This window comes from Xenopus laevis, chromosome 2S (genome assembly GCF_017654675.1).
Source record: "Xenopus laevis strain J_2021 chromosome 2S, Xenopus_laevis_v10.1, whole genome shotgun sequence".
NCBI lineage: Eukaryota > Metazoa > Chordata > Amphibia > Anura > Pipidae > Xenopus > Xenopus laevis.
In genome coordinates, this window is record NC_054374.1 from 94,554,363 (window position 1) to 94,574,428 (window position 20,066).

The 20,066-nt window shown below is 38.3% G+C and overlaps 1 protein-coding gene across 1 annotated transcript in view; it reads right to left on the reverse strand.

Moving 5' to 3' along the window:
• Positions 1-20,066, reverse strand: part of cblb.S (Cbl proto-oncogene B, E3 ubiquitin protein ligase S homeolog) — a 126,804-nt gene that overhangs the window by 47,522 nt on the left and 59,216 nt on the right. The window contains 2 exon segments of the mRNA NM_001091321.1: positions 10,600-10,756; positions 12,821-12,967. Of these exon segments, the coding sequence (NP_001084790.1) occupies positions 10,600-10,756; positions 12,821-12,967 (304 nt within the window).

The following is a 20,066-nucleotide window of genomic DNA, read 5'->3' on the forward strand; positions in this document are numbered from 1 at the left end:
GCATGGATAAAGAGTCTTTAGGGGATGCTGCTAATTTGTTGATGTTACAATTCACTAGGCGCCGAGAGGGGGAAAAAATGAGATTCAAATTAATCGCCATGGCAGCTGTGTTTAAGGCTCACTTTCACAAGAAACAATTTTTCTTAGACCAGCAGCAGATGAAACAGCAGATTGCAAGCTCTCATGAGCAGGGCTTTCAAACTATTAGCATAATTTCATATGCAGTTGGGCGCATTAGTTCAGATTTATACAAAATATTATGGGCATAACAAAAATCAAGATAAAATGCAAGAAGAAAAAAATCTATTTCAGGACACATATTTTCAACGTTTGTATTCTGTAGATTAAAAATTGTAGATCGAAACCTAATTTAACAAATTTTGTTGCACTCTCCTCGTCTGGCCATTTCAAAGTTAATTAAACACAGACAAACCAAGCATTACAGAACTTATAATAGCTTCTCATGTTCACAAAAAATTACCATAATATATCATTTATAGTTATTTTTAAGCTAAAATAATAAATGTGTCTCTTATTTAACCCTTTAAGTGCCAGCAGAATTTCACATTTTGGTTACGCGAAATGCCAGCCGTTTTTGAAACATTTTGTGCTCTCTCACTTTAGGGGCATTTTCTGAGGGGAAACCTATAGTTTACCTAGGAAAACTATACATTGTTTTTTTCGGTAGAAACTGAGCTTTCTAAATCTGCCTGAGTTTTCATGTATTTCCACCTGTGCAAAAAAATTTATAGTGCTAAATACCAAAAAAAAATGAAAAATTACCATTTTTCATCGTATATCAATTTATACCAGAAAAATATTTCATTTTACGGATGAAAATCCAACTGATTTGGAAAGCCTTATGTCTCTCGAACGTGCCAATACCAGATATGTATAGTTTTAGGGAGATTTAGGACTTCTGTACCTCAAAAACTCCCGGCAGTATATTGCCGAATTTTGAAAGCACTAAGGCAGAAAACGGCATGCTTTAGATTCCAAGGCAAAAACTCCTGAAACCGTAGGTTTACCCCAGAAAACCATGCATTTTTGAAAAGTACACATTCTGCCGATTACAAAATGGGTAACTATGTCTCTCTAATCCCAACTACCAAACATAAAAGCTTGTCTGAACATAGCGGTTTTTCAAAAAAAAATTCAAAATTCTGAAAAATCATTGCAAAGGTTTTATTTTGCTGCTCCGCATATCCCAAACTATATTAGGTACCAAGAAAAAGCACCTGAAATATGATTGCCAGGGGTCCACTGAACAGTTTGATACCCATTATGCATAGGTTTACCAAAGTATCTGGCATTTAGAGACACCAATATGAAGTTAGCACATCCAAATTGATCAGGACTTTACTTCAGCTACTGAGAAATCAACACATTGACTGCATTTTTTGTGGGGTAAAAACACAGAAATATATGTTTACCCCCCAAACCCATATATTTTTGGAAAGTACACATTCTACAGAATCTAAAATGGGTACCCATGCCTTTCTGCTCCAAACTACTGAGTCGCAAGGCTTTCCCAAAATTGTCGGTTTTGGTGAAATATGTGAAAATTGCCTCAAACCTTCAACTTCCCAGCACCATATCACCCATGTATCATTATGTACTAAGAAAAAGCACCCTAAATATGATTGCCAGGGTTCCTCTGAACATTTTGGTGGCCATTGTTCATAGGTTTACCAAAGTATCTGGCATTTAGAGGCCCCAAAATGAAGTTAGCGCATACAAACAGTCCCGTGGGTAACTTCAGCTAATGAAAAATCAAACACATTGACTGCATTTTTGTGGGGTAAAAACACAGAAATATATGTTTACCCCCAAAACCCATATATTTTTGGAAAGTACACATTCTACTGAATCTAAAATGGGTACCCATGCCTTTCTGCTCCAAACTACTGAGTCGCAAGGCTTTCCCACAATTGTCAGTTTTGGTGAAATATGTGAAAATTGCCTCAAACCTTCAACTTCTCAGCACCATATCACCCATGTATCGTTACACACCAAGAAAAAGCACCCTAAATATGATTGCCAGGGTTCCTCCAAACAGTTTGGTGGCCATTGTTCATAGGTTTACCAAAGTATCTGGCATTTAGAGGCCCCAAAATGAAGTTAGCGCATACAAACAGTCCCGTGGGTAACTTCAGCTAATGAAAAATCAACACATTGACTGCATTTTTGTGGGGTAAAAACACAGAAATATATGTTTACCCCCAAAACCCATATATTTTTGGAAAGTACACATTCTACCGAATCTAAAATGGGTACCCATGCCTTTCTGCTCCAAACTACTGAGTCGCAAGGCTTTCCCACAATTGTCGGTTTTGGTGAAATATCTGAAAATTGCCTCAAAGCTTCAACTTCTCAGCACCATATCACCCATGTATCGTTACGCACCAAGAAAAAGCACCCTAAATATGATTGCCAGGGTTCCTCCAAACAGTTTGGTGGCCATTGTTCATAGGTTTACCAAAGTATCTGGCATTTAGAGGCCCCAAAATGAAGTTAGCGCATACAAACAGTCCCGTGGGTAACTTCAGCTAATGAAAAATCAACACATTGACTGCATTTTTGTGGGGTAAAAACACAGAAATATATGTTTACCCCCAAAGCCCATATATTTTTGGAAAGTACACATTCTACCGAATCTAAAATGGGTACCCATGCCTTTTTGCTCCAAACTACTGAGTCGCAAGGCTTTCCCACAATTGTCGGTTTTGGTGAAATATCTGAAAATTGCCTCAAAGCTTCAACTTCTCAGCACCATATCACCCATGTATCGTTACGCACCAAGAAAAAGCACCCTAAATATGATTGCCAGGGTTCCTCCAAACAGTTTGGTGGCCATTGTTCATAGGTTTACCAAAGTATCTGGCATTTAGAGGCCCCAAAATGAAGTTAGCGCATACAAACAGTCCCGTGGGTAACTTCAGCTAATGAAAAATCAACACATTGACTGCATTTTTGTGGGGTAAAAACACAGAAATATATGTTTACCCCCAAAACCCATATATTTTTGGAAAGTACACATTCTACCGAATCTAAAATGGGTCCCCATGCCTTTCTGCTCCAAACTACTGAGTCGCAAGGCTTTCCCAAAGTTGTCGGTTTTGGTGAAATATCTGAAAATTGCCTCAAAGCTTCAACTTCCCAGCACCATATCACCCATGTATCATTACGTACTAAGAAAAAGCACCCTAAATATGATTGCCAGGGTTCCTCTGAACATTTTGGTGGCCATTGTTCATAAGTTTACCAAAGTATCTGGCATTTAGAGGCCCCAAAATGAAGTTAGCGCATACAAACAGTTCTGTGGGTAACTTCAGCTAATGAAAAATCAACACATTGACTGCATTTTTGCGGGGTAAAAACACAGAAATATATGTTTGCCCCCCAAAACCCATATAGTTTTGGAAAGTACACATTCTACCGAATCTAAAATGGGTACCCATGCCTTTCTGCTCCAAACTACTGAGTCGCAAGGCTTTCCCACAATTGTCGGTTTTGGTGAAATATCTGAAAATTGCCTCAAACCTTCAACTTCTCAGCACCATATCACCCATGTATCGTTATGCACCAAGAAAAAGCACCCTAAATATGATTGCCAGGGTTCCTCCGAACAGTTTGGTGGCCATTGTTCATAGGTTTACCAAAGTATCTGGCATTTAGAGGCCTCAAAATGAAGTTAGTGCATACAAATAGTCCTGTGGGTAACTTCAGCTAATGAAAGATCAACACATTAACTGCATTTTTTGTGGGGTAAAAACACAGAAATATATGTTTACCCCCCAAACCCATACATTTTTGGAAAGTACACATTCTACAGAATCTAAAATGGGTACCCATGCCTTATTGCTCCAAACTACTGAGTCGCAAGGCTTTCCCAAAGTTGTCGGTTTTGGTGAAATATCTGAAAACTGCCTCAATGCTTCAACTATCCAGCATCATATCACCCATGTATCATTACGTATCACAAAAAAGCACCCAAATTGTGATTGCCAGGGGTCCTCCAAACAGTTTGGTGCCCACTGTGCATAGGTTTACCAAAGTATATGGCATTTAGAGGCCCCAAAATGAAGTTAGCACATACAAATTGTCCTGTGGGTAACGTCAGCTAATGAAAAATCAGCACATTGTCTGCATTTTTGTGGGGTAAAAACACAGAAATATATGTTTACCCCCCAAACCCATACATTTTTGGAAAGTACACATTCTACAGAATCTAAAATGGGTACCCATGCCTTTCTGCTCCAAACTACTGAGTCGCAAGGCTTTGCCAAATTTGGCGGTTTTGGTGAAATATCTGAAAATTGCCTCAAAGCTTCAACTTTCCAGCAACGTATTGTCCATGTATCATTACCAGCATAAAGCATCCTAAATATAAACATAGGGGTCTACTAAATAGTTTGATGCCCAATGTGCATAGATATACCAAACTATGTGGCGCACAGAGACCCCCAAATGACAATATGTATAGACATTTTCACGGCTGACGCGCTGGCTGCTGCAACATAACCACCCGGTGTGTGTATTATGCGACATTAGACCACCTAACAGTACAGAGACCCCAGAAATCCATATATTTTCAGAAAGTACACATTCTGACGAATCCAATATGGGTAAATAAGTGTTTCTACTACAAACTGCCAAACTGCAAAGCAATGCTGAACATAACGTTTTTTATCAAATTTCTGAAAATCGTCACAAAGCTTGATTTTTACCCCATTATATGCCCCACATTTCGTAACTTATCAGCATAAAACATCCTAAATATGAACGCCAGGGGTCTACTGAACACTTTGATGCCCAATATGCATAGATATACCAAACTATGTGGCGCACAGAGACCCCCAAATGACAATACTGTATATACATTTTCACGGCTGACGCGCTGGCTGCTGCAATATAAGCACCTGGTGTGTGTATTATGCGACATTAGACCCCCCTAACAGTACAGAGACCCCAGAAAACCATATATTTTCAGAAAGTACACATTCTGACGAATCCAATATGGGTAAATAAGTGTTTCTACTACAAACTGCCAAACTGCAAAGCAATGCTGAACATAACGTTTTTTATCAAATTTCTGAAAATCGTCACAAAGCTTTAATTTTACCCCATTATATGCCCCACATTTCGTAACTTATCAGCATAAAACATCCTAAATATGAACGCCAGGGGTCTACTGAACACTTTGATGCCCAATATGCATAGATATACCAAACTATGTGGCGCACAGAGACCCCCAAATGACAATACTGTATATACATTTTCACGGCTGACGCGCTGGCTGCTGCAATATAAGCACCTGGTGTGTGTATTATGCGACATTAGACCCCCCTAACAGTACAGAGACCCCAGAAAACCATATATTTTCAGAAAGTACACATTCTGACGAATCCAATATGGGTAAATAAGTGTTTCTACTACAAACTGCCAAACTGCAAAGCAATGCTGAACATAACGGTTTTTATCAAATTTCTGAAAATCATCACAAAGCTTGAATTTTACCCCATTATATGCTCCACGTTTCGTAACGTATCAGCATAAAACATCCTAAATATGAACGCCAGGGGTCTACTGAACACTTTGATGCCCAATATGCATAGATATACCAAACTATGTGGCGCACAGAGACCCCCAAATGACAATAGTGTATATACATTTTCACGGCTGACGCGCTGGCTGCTGCAATATAAGCACCTGGTGTGTGTATTATGCGACATTAGACCCCCCTAACAGTACAGAGACCCCAGAAAACCATATATTTTCAGAAAGTACACATTCTGACGAATCCAATATGGGTAAATAAGTGTTTCTACTGCAAACTGCCAAACTGCAAAGCAATGCTGAACATAACGGTTTTTATCAAATTTCTGAAAATCGTCACAAAGCTTGAATTTTACCCCATTATATGCCCCACATTTCGTAACTTATCAGCATAAAACATCCTAAATATGAACGCCAGGGGTCTACTGAACACTTTGATGCCCAATATGCATAGATATACCAAACTATGTGGCGCACAGAGACCCCCAAATGACAATACTGTATATACATTTTCACAGCTGACGCGCTGGCTGCTGCAATATAAGCACCTGGTGTGTGTATTATGCGACATTAGACCCCCCTAACAGTACAGAAACCCCAGAAAACCATATATTTTTAGAAAGTACACATTCTGACAAATCCAATATGGGTAAATATGTGTTTCTACTGCATACTGCCAAACTGCAAAGCAATGCTGAACATAACGGTTTTTATCAAATTTCTGAAAATCGTCAGAAAGCTTGAATTTTACCCCATTATATGCCCCACATTTCGTAACGTATCAGCATAAAACATCCTAAATATGAACGCCAGGGGTCTACTGAATACTTTGATGCCCAATATGTATAGATATACCAAACTATGTGGCGCACAGAGACCCCCAAATGAATCTATAGCAGACAAAATTTCCATGGGCAAAACGAAGTAACATAGAACTGAGCCAAATGGTATAAAATCAGTAAAATCCAACAAAACCACAAAAATCAATGGCTTTTTTTTTTTAGCCTAATGTAATTAACGGTCAGAATCAAAGTTTGATTATTTTAGCATAGCTAAATAGGTTTTACAGATAGAAATAAGCGAACAACACCTACGCAAAGCTGAAAATGAAATAAAATGGCTAAACATGCAATAAAATGGCTAAAAATGTACAAATATCACTGAAATTGCAATATAATCACCGAAATAACATACAAAAGGTATTGCGCGGTGCAATTAGCAAATACGCTATTCGCAATGGCAATAAAACAGTTTTTACAGGCAAAAATACAGACGATGCGATAAAAGAAAATAAAAACACACAAAATAGCGTATGTGTGTGTACAACAGGCAAATTGTGTGTTGTATGCGTGTTGTTTGCATGTGCAAGTGTGTGCAAGCATGTGTAAGGGCTGTGAATATATGTGACCCCCCCTGATCCCCCAAAATTGAATGTATGTGTGTGTAAGTGTGAATATAAGTGGGAATGTAAGTGTATTAGTACAATAGGTGTGTGTGGGTGTGTGTTTGTGTGTATGTGTGTGTGGGGGGGGCACTAACCTGGGGTGGCAGGCTGTAGGTTGTCCAGGAGGGCTGCATGATGAGCTGGAATCGTCTTCATTGCTGGATCTGGTGAGTGGGCGGTGCTGTAGGGCTAGGAAGCACAGGCAGCAGCAGGGCACCTAGATTTCATTGTGCCTGCTGCTGCCTTGGGGCCCCTGGGCGATCGCGCCTCAGGGGCCACTCGTTCCCCGCTTCTGCTCGTTGCCTAGGGGCTGGGGGACGAGTATGAACGGAGCGAGCGGCTTTTTTAGCCGCTCCTCCGTTCAAAAAAAGCAGGCAGCAGGCAAACAGCAGCAGAGCACGTTTATTTTGCGTGCCTGCTGCTGCATTGGGGCCCCTGGGCGATCGCGACCCAGGGGCCCATTTTCCCTACGTAGGCTCGTTGCCTAGGGGAAGGGTAAGCTGGCAGGGACACTAAGAACGGAGCGAGCGGCTTGTAAAGCCGCTCCTCCGTTCTGAAAGTGCAGGCAGCAGCAGGGCACATATGCTGCACGTGCCTGCTGCTGCCTTGGGGCCCCTGGGCGATCGCGACCCAGGGGCCACTTGTTCCCCGCCTAGGCTCGTTGCCTAGGGGCTGGGGAACAAGCAGGAACGGAGCGAGCGGCTTTACAAACCGCTCCTCCGTTCCCAAATCTGCAAATGCTGCAGAACGTAGAATCTACGTTCTGTGGCATTTCAAGTTACTTTGCTACAGAACGTAGATTCTACGTTCTGTGGCATTTAAAGGGTTAATAGGCAGTTTTAAAATGTAGCATATACTTTGGTATTGCTTACAGTTATTACCTTTCTCACCCCTATCATACAACTTTGCTTAATCACTCCACTTTGTAAAAAAAAATCTTATTAAGCTTGGCACTGACATAACGGTGTTCAGCTAATACCATCAAAATTAAATTTGCTTCCAAAATTACACAAGAAGCCTTCAGTGACGCCTAGGGGTTGTCATTTATGTAAACAAAGCAGCCCTTATACAGCATGCATGCATATCTAATAAAGTCAATATGTGTTATGTTGCATACTAAACTGATACCTAAAAGACCTCGATGGTAGAAAGCCATTAAGAAAATACAACCCAATAATAATTTGTTAATTAAGATAAAAAAAAAAGACATAAACAAAGCAGTTACGTAAACATTTCTTTCTAGATGAAAATACCTGATCCTCGATGTGTAATTCCTTCTTTGTGAAACACTGTCCTATTCATGTTTGAGCTTCTCATTCCCCATTATGCTCCAACATCAGAATTGGGATTGCATATATTGTATCTACTCTGTACTTTGCCTGCAGCCTGATAATGTCAGGATGAGACTATTGTGTGTCTCAGTTGGCTCTCATACTTCATTTTTATGCCATGCTGCTTTCTCTTGCTCAATATTTGTATCTCCTTCAATTTACACTATTTCCTTCTCTGTCTCTGTGCAAGTCTAAACAGTTAATACAATTCTGCAGTTATACATATGTTGGCAGACCTTTGCCTGCTTTATTAACATTAAATGTACAAAATTAACACATGCAGTACATGGCAATATGTATTCTGTAAAAATATATCATAATAGTGTGTCAGATCCAAAGCCCCATTAACGGTTTCCACCACCACACAAACAGATGTAGGGAAATCTATTGCCTCTAATTATCTTCCATTACTCCCTGTTGTGAATAAATACATCGTTTTTGCCAGGAATACTGATCATTTATCAATTGACTGCAGCATTCACTGACATAGCCTAGCTTAAAGGAGAACTAAAGTCTAACTAGAGTAGTAGTTAAAAAATGTTGTACATTATGTTTTGGGCTTCTGTACCAGCCCAAGGCAACCACAGCCCTTTAGCAGTAAAGATGTGTGTCTCAAAAGATCCCCCAGTAGCTTCCCATCTTCTTTTCTACTGATTCACTGCAAATGCTCTATGCTGCTGTCACTTACTGAGCTTAGGGACCCACGACAATATACTGTACACATATAAATGTCACAATATAAGACTGATTAGTAAGTCATACAGATAATTACTAAATGGAAGCACAGAAACCAGTGTAATTAGCATCAGTGTTTAATAATCAGCTTTGTAGTATCATCTTATATTACAGACAAACCTCGTTTTCTGCTTGATAATTTATGACGACCCTTAAGTTTAGCATCTCAACAGCTGCTCAGACCCCACTGAGCATGTGTGTGTCACACACTTTCCAAGATGGTGACCCCTGTGACAAGTTTGAAGTCCTCGATCATTGCTGCTATTGACAAACTGAAACTTTAGGCTGGTGCAATAAGTTCAGTACATAAGTTATGGCATTTTAAACCATATTCATTTTTAGGTTTTAGTTTTCCTTTAAATGCTGTAAATCCCATTTGAACCCATACAATCTTTTTTTAATAATTTCCCAAGAGAATCCATCACTGCAACTACGTACCCCAATGTAGGCATAAAGTACAAAGCTCCATTAGCCCATTCTAGAACCGCTTTTTGTGAAACACCTACAATCTGAAAGTTTTTCCCAAGTCAAATGGTTTACGAAACTGTAGCATACAAGAAGGCAAAGAGACCTGTACTTGAAAAACATCTTTCTTGAATGAATACTGTATGAAGTCTAGGGGGCAAATTCATTAACCAGCGAAAATTCGCCAGCCCTGGCTTTGCGCACATCGCAACACTTCGCCAGGCGTAAATTTGCCTAGACAATGCTAATTCACGAAGTTGCACACAGGGTACCGAACACTGGCGAAGTTGTGCTAGCAAAAATATGCTCAGCAGTTCGAATTTACGCTAGCGTTGGCTAATTTGCATACGACGTGCAGTTAAAGTACAATGGACGTATATGCTGCAGCAAATACATTATACTACACAATGCCAGGGAACCTTAATAAAATTATATAGAGGTGTTATATTGCCCTACACATGTCCCCACAGTTTTATTTAGGTGCCATGTTATCAAATACAGGGGGGAAGGAGGGTACTCCAAAACCCCCCAAAAAATGTTTAGATCTTTTTCAGCCTATCACCCTGTAAAAAGGAAAAGACGCCAGCGTTTTTTGGGACTTTTACAAAAAATATTTACAACTTTTTTTGAGGAACTCCTATCTACTCTATTGCACTTCGCCTGGTCTGAGGTGGCGAAGGCAAATCTGGCGATAGAGGTAACGGTCAGTAAAATAAAAAACGTAGTGAATTTGCGTATGTAATGCTCTTTCACCAGAGCGAACATTCGACAGGCGTTAAGAGTGCGAAGTTGCGCCAGAGTCTATCTCCTTGGCCAAATTACGCCAGCAAAATTACGCCATCGTTAGTAAATCGGCGAAGTGCGAATTTTCGAGCCACTTCACCCTCTAGTAAATTTCCCACTAGGTCTTTTTAAGTAAAAAATGTACACCTGGACATTTATGAGATCCTGAATAAAGAAATTTCCCAGCTATTAGAATAACACCATAAAGTCACTGAGTCACTGAGGAAAGAGTAGTTTACAAACTATGTATATGTCTGTATTGTACACTGGTGTATGACTTACCTGAAATAGTCTTGCAAAGATATCAAATTCAAACACAGAAATATAATCATTACATGTTAAATCGATTGTAGATTTAAGAGCCATAGCTTCCAAACCAGAGCTAATCTGCTGAACTTCATGAAGGCACTGTCTGAATATTTTCCATGGAACTATAGTTCTGTGGGAAACAGGCAAAACAAGTCATATAGAAGGCAATGAGATCTTGAGTAAGAAAATTATTAAAACAATCATGCAACAGATAACTGTTTAGGGTGAAGGCACGTGGCAAGATTGGTCGCCCATGGATAAATCTGTGCTACATTCTATGCACATTGTGGGTAACAAGTAATCCTTCCTTGTTCAGGTATGAGATCTACTACCAAGAATGCTTGGGGTCTTGGGTCTTCCATCATTTGGATCGCTAGACACCTTACGTTTACTAAAAACACACTGAAAGTATTTATAATTCTATTGGATTTATTTAATAATTGTAACTGTCAAAAGCAATTTCACCAGAATACAATAGTTTTACTAATGCCAGAAAACAATGAATAATATTCTGTAAACACAGTTTCTTTGTTTACAATGTTTTAATTTACTGCTGAAATCATAACTGGCACTCTCTGTGTTTGTATATGAGAATGAATTTCCTGCTTATATGATCATTTCTATTTTCTTTCTGGTGCAAAACAAAAGCCATATTTGCTTTAAAGCAGAGAATTATAACATTAGCATTTTTATATGCGTGCACCATGTGCACAGCATTTTGTGTGGACGTGAACAAATATGATGGATGAATTGTACTTATTAAGACAAAATTCATTGAACACTGTATTGACTTATAATAAAATGTAGTGATGTGAATTATTTTGTAAATGTCCAGAAACAATATTTTCTGTCCACTCCATTTACTATGTATGCTGTTTTATTTATAATGTATTTGATACTTATACCCCATATGTAACACAAAGTAGAACCAAAAGTCCATGATGTAAGAAAATTTATAATATAGAGGTATGAGACCGGTTATCTAGAATGCTTGGGACCTGGGGGGGGGGAGGCGGGGGTTCCGGATAAAGGATATTTCTGCAATTTGGATCCCCATTCCTTAAATCTGCTAAAAATCATTTAAAAGATTAAATAAACCAAATTGTATTGTTTTCCCTGCAATAAGGATTATCTATATCTTTATCTGGGATTAAGTACAAAATCCTGTTTAATTATTACAGAGAAAGAAGGCAATCATGTTAAAATTTAAATTATTTGTTTAAAATGGATTCTATGGGAGCTTTCTGGATAATGATTCTCTGTATAATGAATGCCATACATTTGTGGTTGTGAACACGGTGCATTTGTACCATGACGTGGTAAGACAAGAGCAGCACAAAACGTCAACAGAATTGCACATTGGCTCATCTAAAATGTATTTCATTCAACAATTGAAAGAAGCCACAAGAAGTGGTTGCACATAAAAAGCCACAGCACCTGTTCTCAGAAAAGAATTGCTAGATCCATGGAGCCCTGGCCTCCAAAAGTGCTAAAGACTGTCGCATATGCACTCTGTTTTACTTATTTTAATCATCTTGGATGGAGTTGGCCTTGTACCCATTTTTGTAAGGTAGACAAAAAATTCTTAATATATACAAATACTGTCACATATTACTATATAAGTGACATGAAATAAAAGTAGAACAGTTACATAATACATAATAGAAGCATTCACAAAGACATGACTATACACTTCTCAGTCGATAATGTTTTTACATTAGCTTCTTTTGAATCAGTCAATATTTATTCATTTCACCATCTGTAGCTATTTCTGCTGTCATCTTTTGCCACAAAGAAATATTACATATAAATTTGCAGTGTACTGCCAGAAATTAATATATGTTGATGCAATAATTTCAGCAAAATGTTGCTTATATATTTCTTGAAGCACTAATATGTGTTACCATGAACAGCTGCTAATTAATCAGTTTATAGTTCTTGGGTGAAAAACAGGAAACCACATTATGTTGAACAGAACCACAACAAATACTTGTTGGAAGTCACTGACGTCAGACTTGTATCTTGGAGCACAATTCTCTACATTTTGCATGCTGCATGGCTGACAATGAAACATCACACAAGAGGTTCAAAAACTAACAATTCACACGACTGATAAGAAATAAAGAAAGTACAACTTTTTAAAAAAGGCAGAAACTTATGGGGTCTACAATGATCTTTGACAGATTTCCCCTACCTCTCTCCGAAGAATTTCCTCCAGAATTCCGCAGCATCAGCTTTTGTGATACGGAAAGTATCACCTTGAAACTGGCCACTTGGGAAGATTGCCTTTATTTCTGCCAACATGTGGCTAAATATTAGGGAAAGTTTGGTAAGATTTCGCCTGCAAAGACAAAAGATAAATGACTCTTTAAGCAAGCTTCAAATTTAGAATGCAACATTAAAAATAAAAAATACATTCGCAATAATTTTGAAATACAAAATATATATGTAACTCATCTTCCAAGATTTTCCCTCGCCAAAAAGCAAAATGAGTTTGCCAGGAGAAGATATCAAGAGAAGCCTATTTATCACTTTCTGTAGCCCTCATACTGCATAATCATTTTGTACGGGTCTAATAATCCAGGGCTTTGCGGCAGATTTCACTAGGAGACAGGCCACCTGAACAGGCCCATAAATGGAACACTTCACAGCAGTGAAAACTCTCTAATAATGTGTAAAGTAAGATACCATAAAACTATGCCACATAGTCATCTAACCTGTACTGAACTAACCACAATTCAACAGGAAATGTAACAGTTTAAGTTCCTTTAATGCATTAACATTGTCATTAATAAATTTAAAAAACCACTGGAATCATGTAAAGAACCGATTTTTTTATAAGATGCAAATGATATATCTACACGAAAGGAAACAGGCACTAGTACAGTCTACGTCAGTGTTGCACATGACTGTCTATAAACATTAAAGCAAAAATACATGTGAAAGGGCAGCAACTGTTTTTAATAATTGTACAAGTACATTGTAAATGTACTGGGTTTTTCACATGGACCCCATTTGAAAAATAGCTGTATGTTGTGGACAAATTAAAGAAACTGTGGAACTATGGAAATTAACTATGTATCCCCAGTGAAAATTGCTAGAATTGATACATGTGACAGGGAAATATCACAGTGACAAACTGATCACCACTTGCCACTGGTTGTCAGGGTCTCATTTCATCCACCTAAGCAGTCATAGGTCAACACTTTGAAAAGGGCAGATATCATACTAGTTTAACTTTTGCGTCATAACAGCACTACTTCTATCAATCTTTATGAAATACAGTCATATGAAAAGATTTGGGAAACCCTCTCAGCCTGCATAATAATTTACTCCACTTTCAACAAAAAAGATAACAGTGATATGTCATTTCATTTCCCAGGAACATCTCAGTACTGGGGTGTTTTCTGAACAAAGATTTTTAGTGAAGCAGTATTCACTTGTATGAAATTAAATCAAATGTGAAAAACTGGCTGTGCAAAAATGTGGGTATCCTTGTAATTTTGCTAATTTGAATCCGTGTTTTATTAATAAAAAGGAATTTAACTCCTTAATGAAAGATATATGCCCAGACTCTACAGACACTCAAGGAGTATCACTGAAATTTTAAAGGAGAAGGAAAACCCCTGGGCGCAAAACCCCTCCCCCTTCCCGTGTGTTGCCCACCCTCCCTCCTCCCCCCTGGCCTACCTGTCCCCCTGGGCAAATGCCCCTAACTTGTTACTCACCCCTCTGCCCAGGTCCTGTCCACGGAGTTCACAGTCACCATCTTCTCCTGCGCAGAGGGGTGAGTAACAAGTTAGGGGCATTTGCCCAGGGGGACAGGTAGGCCAGGGGGGAGGAGGGAGGGTGGGCAACACACGGGAGGGGGGAGAGGTTTTGCCCCAGGGGGGTTTCTTTCTCCTTTAATGCAAAGACGAAAAAGAAAAGAAACCTTGTCTGTGACTGTATAAACTTCTCCTTGCTTTCTATGCCTTATACAGGATTTTCCAGGTATATGTTTCTCACAGTTATAATTACCACTTTCATTTATCTATAATGTATCCACTTGGGATGTAAATTTATCCACTGTGTAAACTTAATTGAAACTCTGTTGTTAATTTCAAAAGATACAGGGGAATACTTGGTTACATCAATGTATGATAGATTACTGAATGTAATAAAATATTGAAGAAAAAAGGAACCAGCGTGTATTATGTATAAATATAAAGTGCTAACGTGCAACAATGACCGTGTTTGTGTTCAAATTAAATAATCGCCGACTTATCAGTTAGTTCATCATAAATTATTTATTCTATTTAGAATAAATCATTTATATTGATGAGACAAAAATGGAGTTCTTTTGTCATAACAAAAATTGCTTTGCATGGCCGAAGATGAACACCGCATTTCAAGAAAAACACCTGCTACCTACTGTCAAATTTGGTGGAGGTTCCATCATGCTGTTTGGCTGTGGGGCTAGTTCAGGGACTGGGGGCCCTTGTTAAAGGTGAGGGTCGGATGAATTCAACCCAATATCAACAAATTCTTCAGGATAATGTTCAAGCATCAGTCACAAAGTTGAAGTTACGCAGGTGTTGGATATTCCAACAAGACAATGACCCTAAATACACTTCGAAATCGACAAAGGCATTTATGCAGAGGGAGAAGTACAATATCCTGGAATGTCTGTCACAGTCCCCCCTTGACTTTAATATCATTGAAAATCTATGGTATGATTTGAAGCAGGCTGTTCATGGTCGGCAGCCATCAACTGGAGAGATGTTGTATGGATTAATGGTCCAAAATACCGCCATCCAGACACTTATCAAATGCTATAGGAGGTGTCTAGAGACATGCTACATTTGCAAAAGGAGGCTCAACTAAATATTGATGTAATATCTCTGTTGGGGTGCCCAAATGTATGCACCCATCTAATTTTGTTATGATGCATATTGCATATTTTCTGTTAATCCAAAACACTTTATGTCACTGCTGAAATACTACTGTTTCCGTAAGGCATGTTGTATACAGTAAAAGGAAATTGCTACTTTGAAAAACAAAACTCCAAAGAATTAAGAGGGGTTCCCAAACTTTTTCATATGACTGTATCTATCTTGTTGAGTCCCCAAGGCTCATGCCCATTTTTTAATCTTGCACAGCTCAGAATTCACTAAAGGAAGACGGTAACCTTATGTGTTTTCACATAAAATAACATTGTTGAATGCCATTAGGATTTTTTTATTTTTTTGTAAGATTTAAGGCAATCTCCAGTACACAATCTGCGCCAGTGAAAAGGCTATAAGAATTGGAGACAATATCAGAGACATTATCATTACTTGTGCCTGCAGACATACAATCTTGCACAGAAAAGAAAAAGGATGGAAAAACAAAGCCAGGGAACAACTTAGTACTATAGAGAACAACACTACCGGTATTTCTTCTGCTTTCACGGATCAGTCTCTTTGTGCTTAATTAATGCTAAAAGGTCTGAAAACACATTCTATACTATTTATACAGAAGGTAATGGAAATAAATCTCAATGATTTTCCAGACATCACCTTGGCTGGAAGTAATTTGCTCAATTACCTTTCTTTAGTAGTTTGCCTTTTCTAGAACATGAGCTGAACATTGCCTCAGGTGCTCATTTTAATGTGGCTGGCACCTATTATAGTAAATGTGTTTGCTCACTGCTCTCTCAAGTTTTCCAATAGTAGTCATTATAGGATACCTAAAAGTATTTCAGAAGGGAATAAACAAAGAGGGTAATATGCAGTATGCATACTTCCTATATGAACTAACACTTGTAACCCTTGCAAGTCACGTAGTCTGCATCTTCTGCAATCTGAATCCGAGGCACATAACTATATAGTGCTTGAAAGTTTGTGTACTCTTTAAAATTTTCTATATTTTTATATGAGTAATGCACCAGTGTTTGCAAAGGACACAAAACTAAGCAGCCCAATTAATTCCATCCCGAATGTGGCATCTTTGCAGCAGGATCTTGGCAAACTGGCAATATGGCAGCTAAATGGCAAATGAGAGTCAATGTCGATAAATGTAAATTATGTAACTGGGAGGTAAAAATATGCAAGACACTTAAGCTCCCCATACACGCAAAGATTTTTCTTGCCGGACGACCGATTTTAGCGAAGTCCGACCAATCCTTCGAAATTATTGTGCGGTTAGTGGGATTCGAACGATCGTACATCTTACGATTTTTCGGCCGACATCTGTCAGAAAATTGATCGGCCAGGTTAAAAAATCTTTATTGGTCCCAGTGCAATCTATCTATGTCTGCAGGGCCAAGCAGGCAGCTACCCTTCAGTTTTGCTGGCAATATCGCCTGAAATGGTCTTTTTAGTTGATGGACACATACACGTACATTTAAACGATTGTTTCGAAATATTCGTGGTCTAACGATAATGATTGGATCTTTTAAAAATTTTTACATCTATGGCCAGCTTTATAGCCTTAATGGGACTACAGTAGGCAAATCCATAATGGAAAAGGACCTTTCAGTCCTTGTAGATAATAAACGTGGCTGTAGCAAGCAATGCCAGTCAGCAGTATTAAGAGCAAACAAGGTCTTGAGCTGTATTAAAAGAGGCATAGTTTCACGGGAGGAGGGGGTCATTCTTCAACTGTACAGAGAGCTGGTAAGGCTCCCTCTCGAATAAGCCATAATGTTTTGGTCCTGAGAAGGGTAACTAAGCGGATAAAAAGTTACGGAAAATCTCAGCTATGAGGATAGACTGGTCAAGTTGGGGTTGTTCACACCAGAGAAGAGGCGCTTGAGCGGTGATATGATAACTACATACAGTATAAATATTTAAGGGGATTATATAATAATCTCTCTCTTACTTTATTTACCAGTAGGTCGTTCCAGCTGACAAATGGACACCCATTCCAATTAGAATCAACTAGCAGTTAGGCAGGAGATAGATAGATAGATAGATAGATAGATAGATAGATAGATAGATAGATAGATAGATAGATAGATAGATAGATAGATTGAGCTTGATGGACGTGTGTCTTTTTTTCAACCTAACTTACTATGTTACTATGTTACCTAAAACATCATCTGATTTTCAAACAAGTCCTAAAAGTAGATAAAGAAAAATTATTTTATTTGGTCATGTATTTAGCAAAAAAAAAAGATCTAATAATATACCTGCGTGTGGCAAAAATAAGTGAATCCAAAAGATTATCATATCATTTGATGGTAAAATCAGTCTAGTGTTTTAAGTCAATGGGATGACAATCAGGTGTGAGCGAGAGACCCTTTTTTATTTAAAAAACAAAGCCTGATCACACAAACAACACATTTGAAGAAGTGTATCATGGCTCGAACAAAGAAGGTGTATTAGTTGATACCCATAAAGCTGAAAAAGGTTACAAGACTATCTCTAAAGAGTTTGAACTCCACCAATCAACAGTCAGACAGATTGTGTACAAATGGAGTGGGGAACCAAATCTGGTTATAGTGAGAAGGGCTGAAAGGAGCCAAAAAGCCCTTAGCTAGCAATTATATGCAACGTGATGCCTTCTGGAATCAGAAGGTATTTACTTGTCTCATGCCATACACATTGAAATTCAAGACTGGTGTTGCCCTTCCCAGAGGTGGTTGACCCTCAAAGATAACCATAACGGCAAGGCATCCAATATTAAGAGAGGTTACAAAGGAATCCAGGGTAACTTCTAAGCAACTGAAGGCCTGTCTCACATTGCCATACAGGGGAACACTGAAGAGCAATGGTGTGTATGGCAGTGTAGCAAGGGAAAGCCACTGCTCTCCCCCAAAAATATAGCTGACCATCTACAGTTAAGTTTCAGCTCATGTGGACAAAGCAGAAGGATACTGGAAGAATGTTATGTGGACGGATGAAGACAAAATATAACTTTTTGGCTTAAATGAAGAGTGTTAAATTTGGGGAAAGAAAAACACTGCATTCCAGTAGAAGAACCTGATCCCATCTGTGAAACATGGTGGTGGGAGTGTTCTGGTTTGGGATAGTTTTGCTGAATCTTGACAAAAATCAGAATCATATGATTCTTTTGAATTTGACACTCGAAAACCACAAATTATTTGCATTATTGTTTGAAACACAGCGCAGATTATATCTTCCAACATACTTCCCAACTGTCTGTTTTGAGCAGGACAGTCCCTCTTTTGACAGCTCAACCCGCAGTCCCTCATTTGTACTGGAAAGTCCCGATTTCTCTGCACTGAACTGCCAAAAATGAATTGGCTCTTGGCAGAGAGCCCAGAACAGATACTAAAGATATAATTTTAGATAAGACATTAGACCCACAGCTTAAAGGGCAATTCACCTTCATTAGTAAAACTGTAATAAAACATAAAAAGACAGAAATGTGTTCAAACTTTCATAATTTTTGTAAAATGGGCATGGTAATTAAGGGATGTGGTCTAAAAAATTCTACGATATCTAAATCTATTTGTCCCTCTTTCCGTTTCCAAAATGTTGGGAGGTATGCTTCCAATTGTAAACTGGACGCCTGCCATTGACTTTTACATGACCTCTGCAGGTTTGAGATGGAATACTTTTTGATTCAGACTTTTAGAATCTAGAAAATAATTGTGGCTTTTTTTCCACTAAAAAAGGTGTTATCCCCTTTAAAACTCTGACCAAAAAAAAACCCCCTTATGGGCCTCGGTGCACATTTCCATTACCAATACTTTGGCAAGTGCCCTTAATCCAAGATGTTCTAATGCAAACTCAGGTATGGGATCGGTTATCCAGAAACCCATTATCCAGAGAACCCTGAATTATGGAAAAGCCATCTACTATAGACTCAATTTTATCCAAATTTTAAAAAATGATTTACTTTTTCTCTGTAATAATAAAACAGTAGATTCTACTTGATCCAAACTAAGATATAATTAATCCATATTGGAAGCAAAACCAGCCTAATGGGATTTAATTTTTACATGATTTTCTAGTAGACTTAAGGTACAAAGACTAAAATTACAGAAAGATCCATTATCTAGAAAACCCCAGGTTTCGTGCATTCTGGATAACAGGTCCCAAACCTATATAATGTTTTATAAGTTTTGTTTTCTATATATTTCTACTATTAACTTTCAATACAAGGATTGGGGAAGCTACAATAAAATAGTACTCTTATACTAGTACTAATAAAATAATTCTTCTTTCTTGATGGATGGATGTATATTTAACAAGGACCCCCTATTTTTTTTTCTTTCAGTTTCTATGGTTTAAGTAAAAAAAAAACAATATTTTGGATGGGACATCACATAATAAAGACTGAAGGCATAAAACAACACAGAGAAGCCCCAAGATGCATAAATGCAACCAGAGTTTATAAAATATGTTGAAGGCCAAATTACAAATGACTTTCAGGACTTGATATAGCCATATATTGTACAATGTTATACATTGTACCAAAATGCAGATATTATAATTATCCCCACTGCA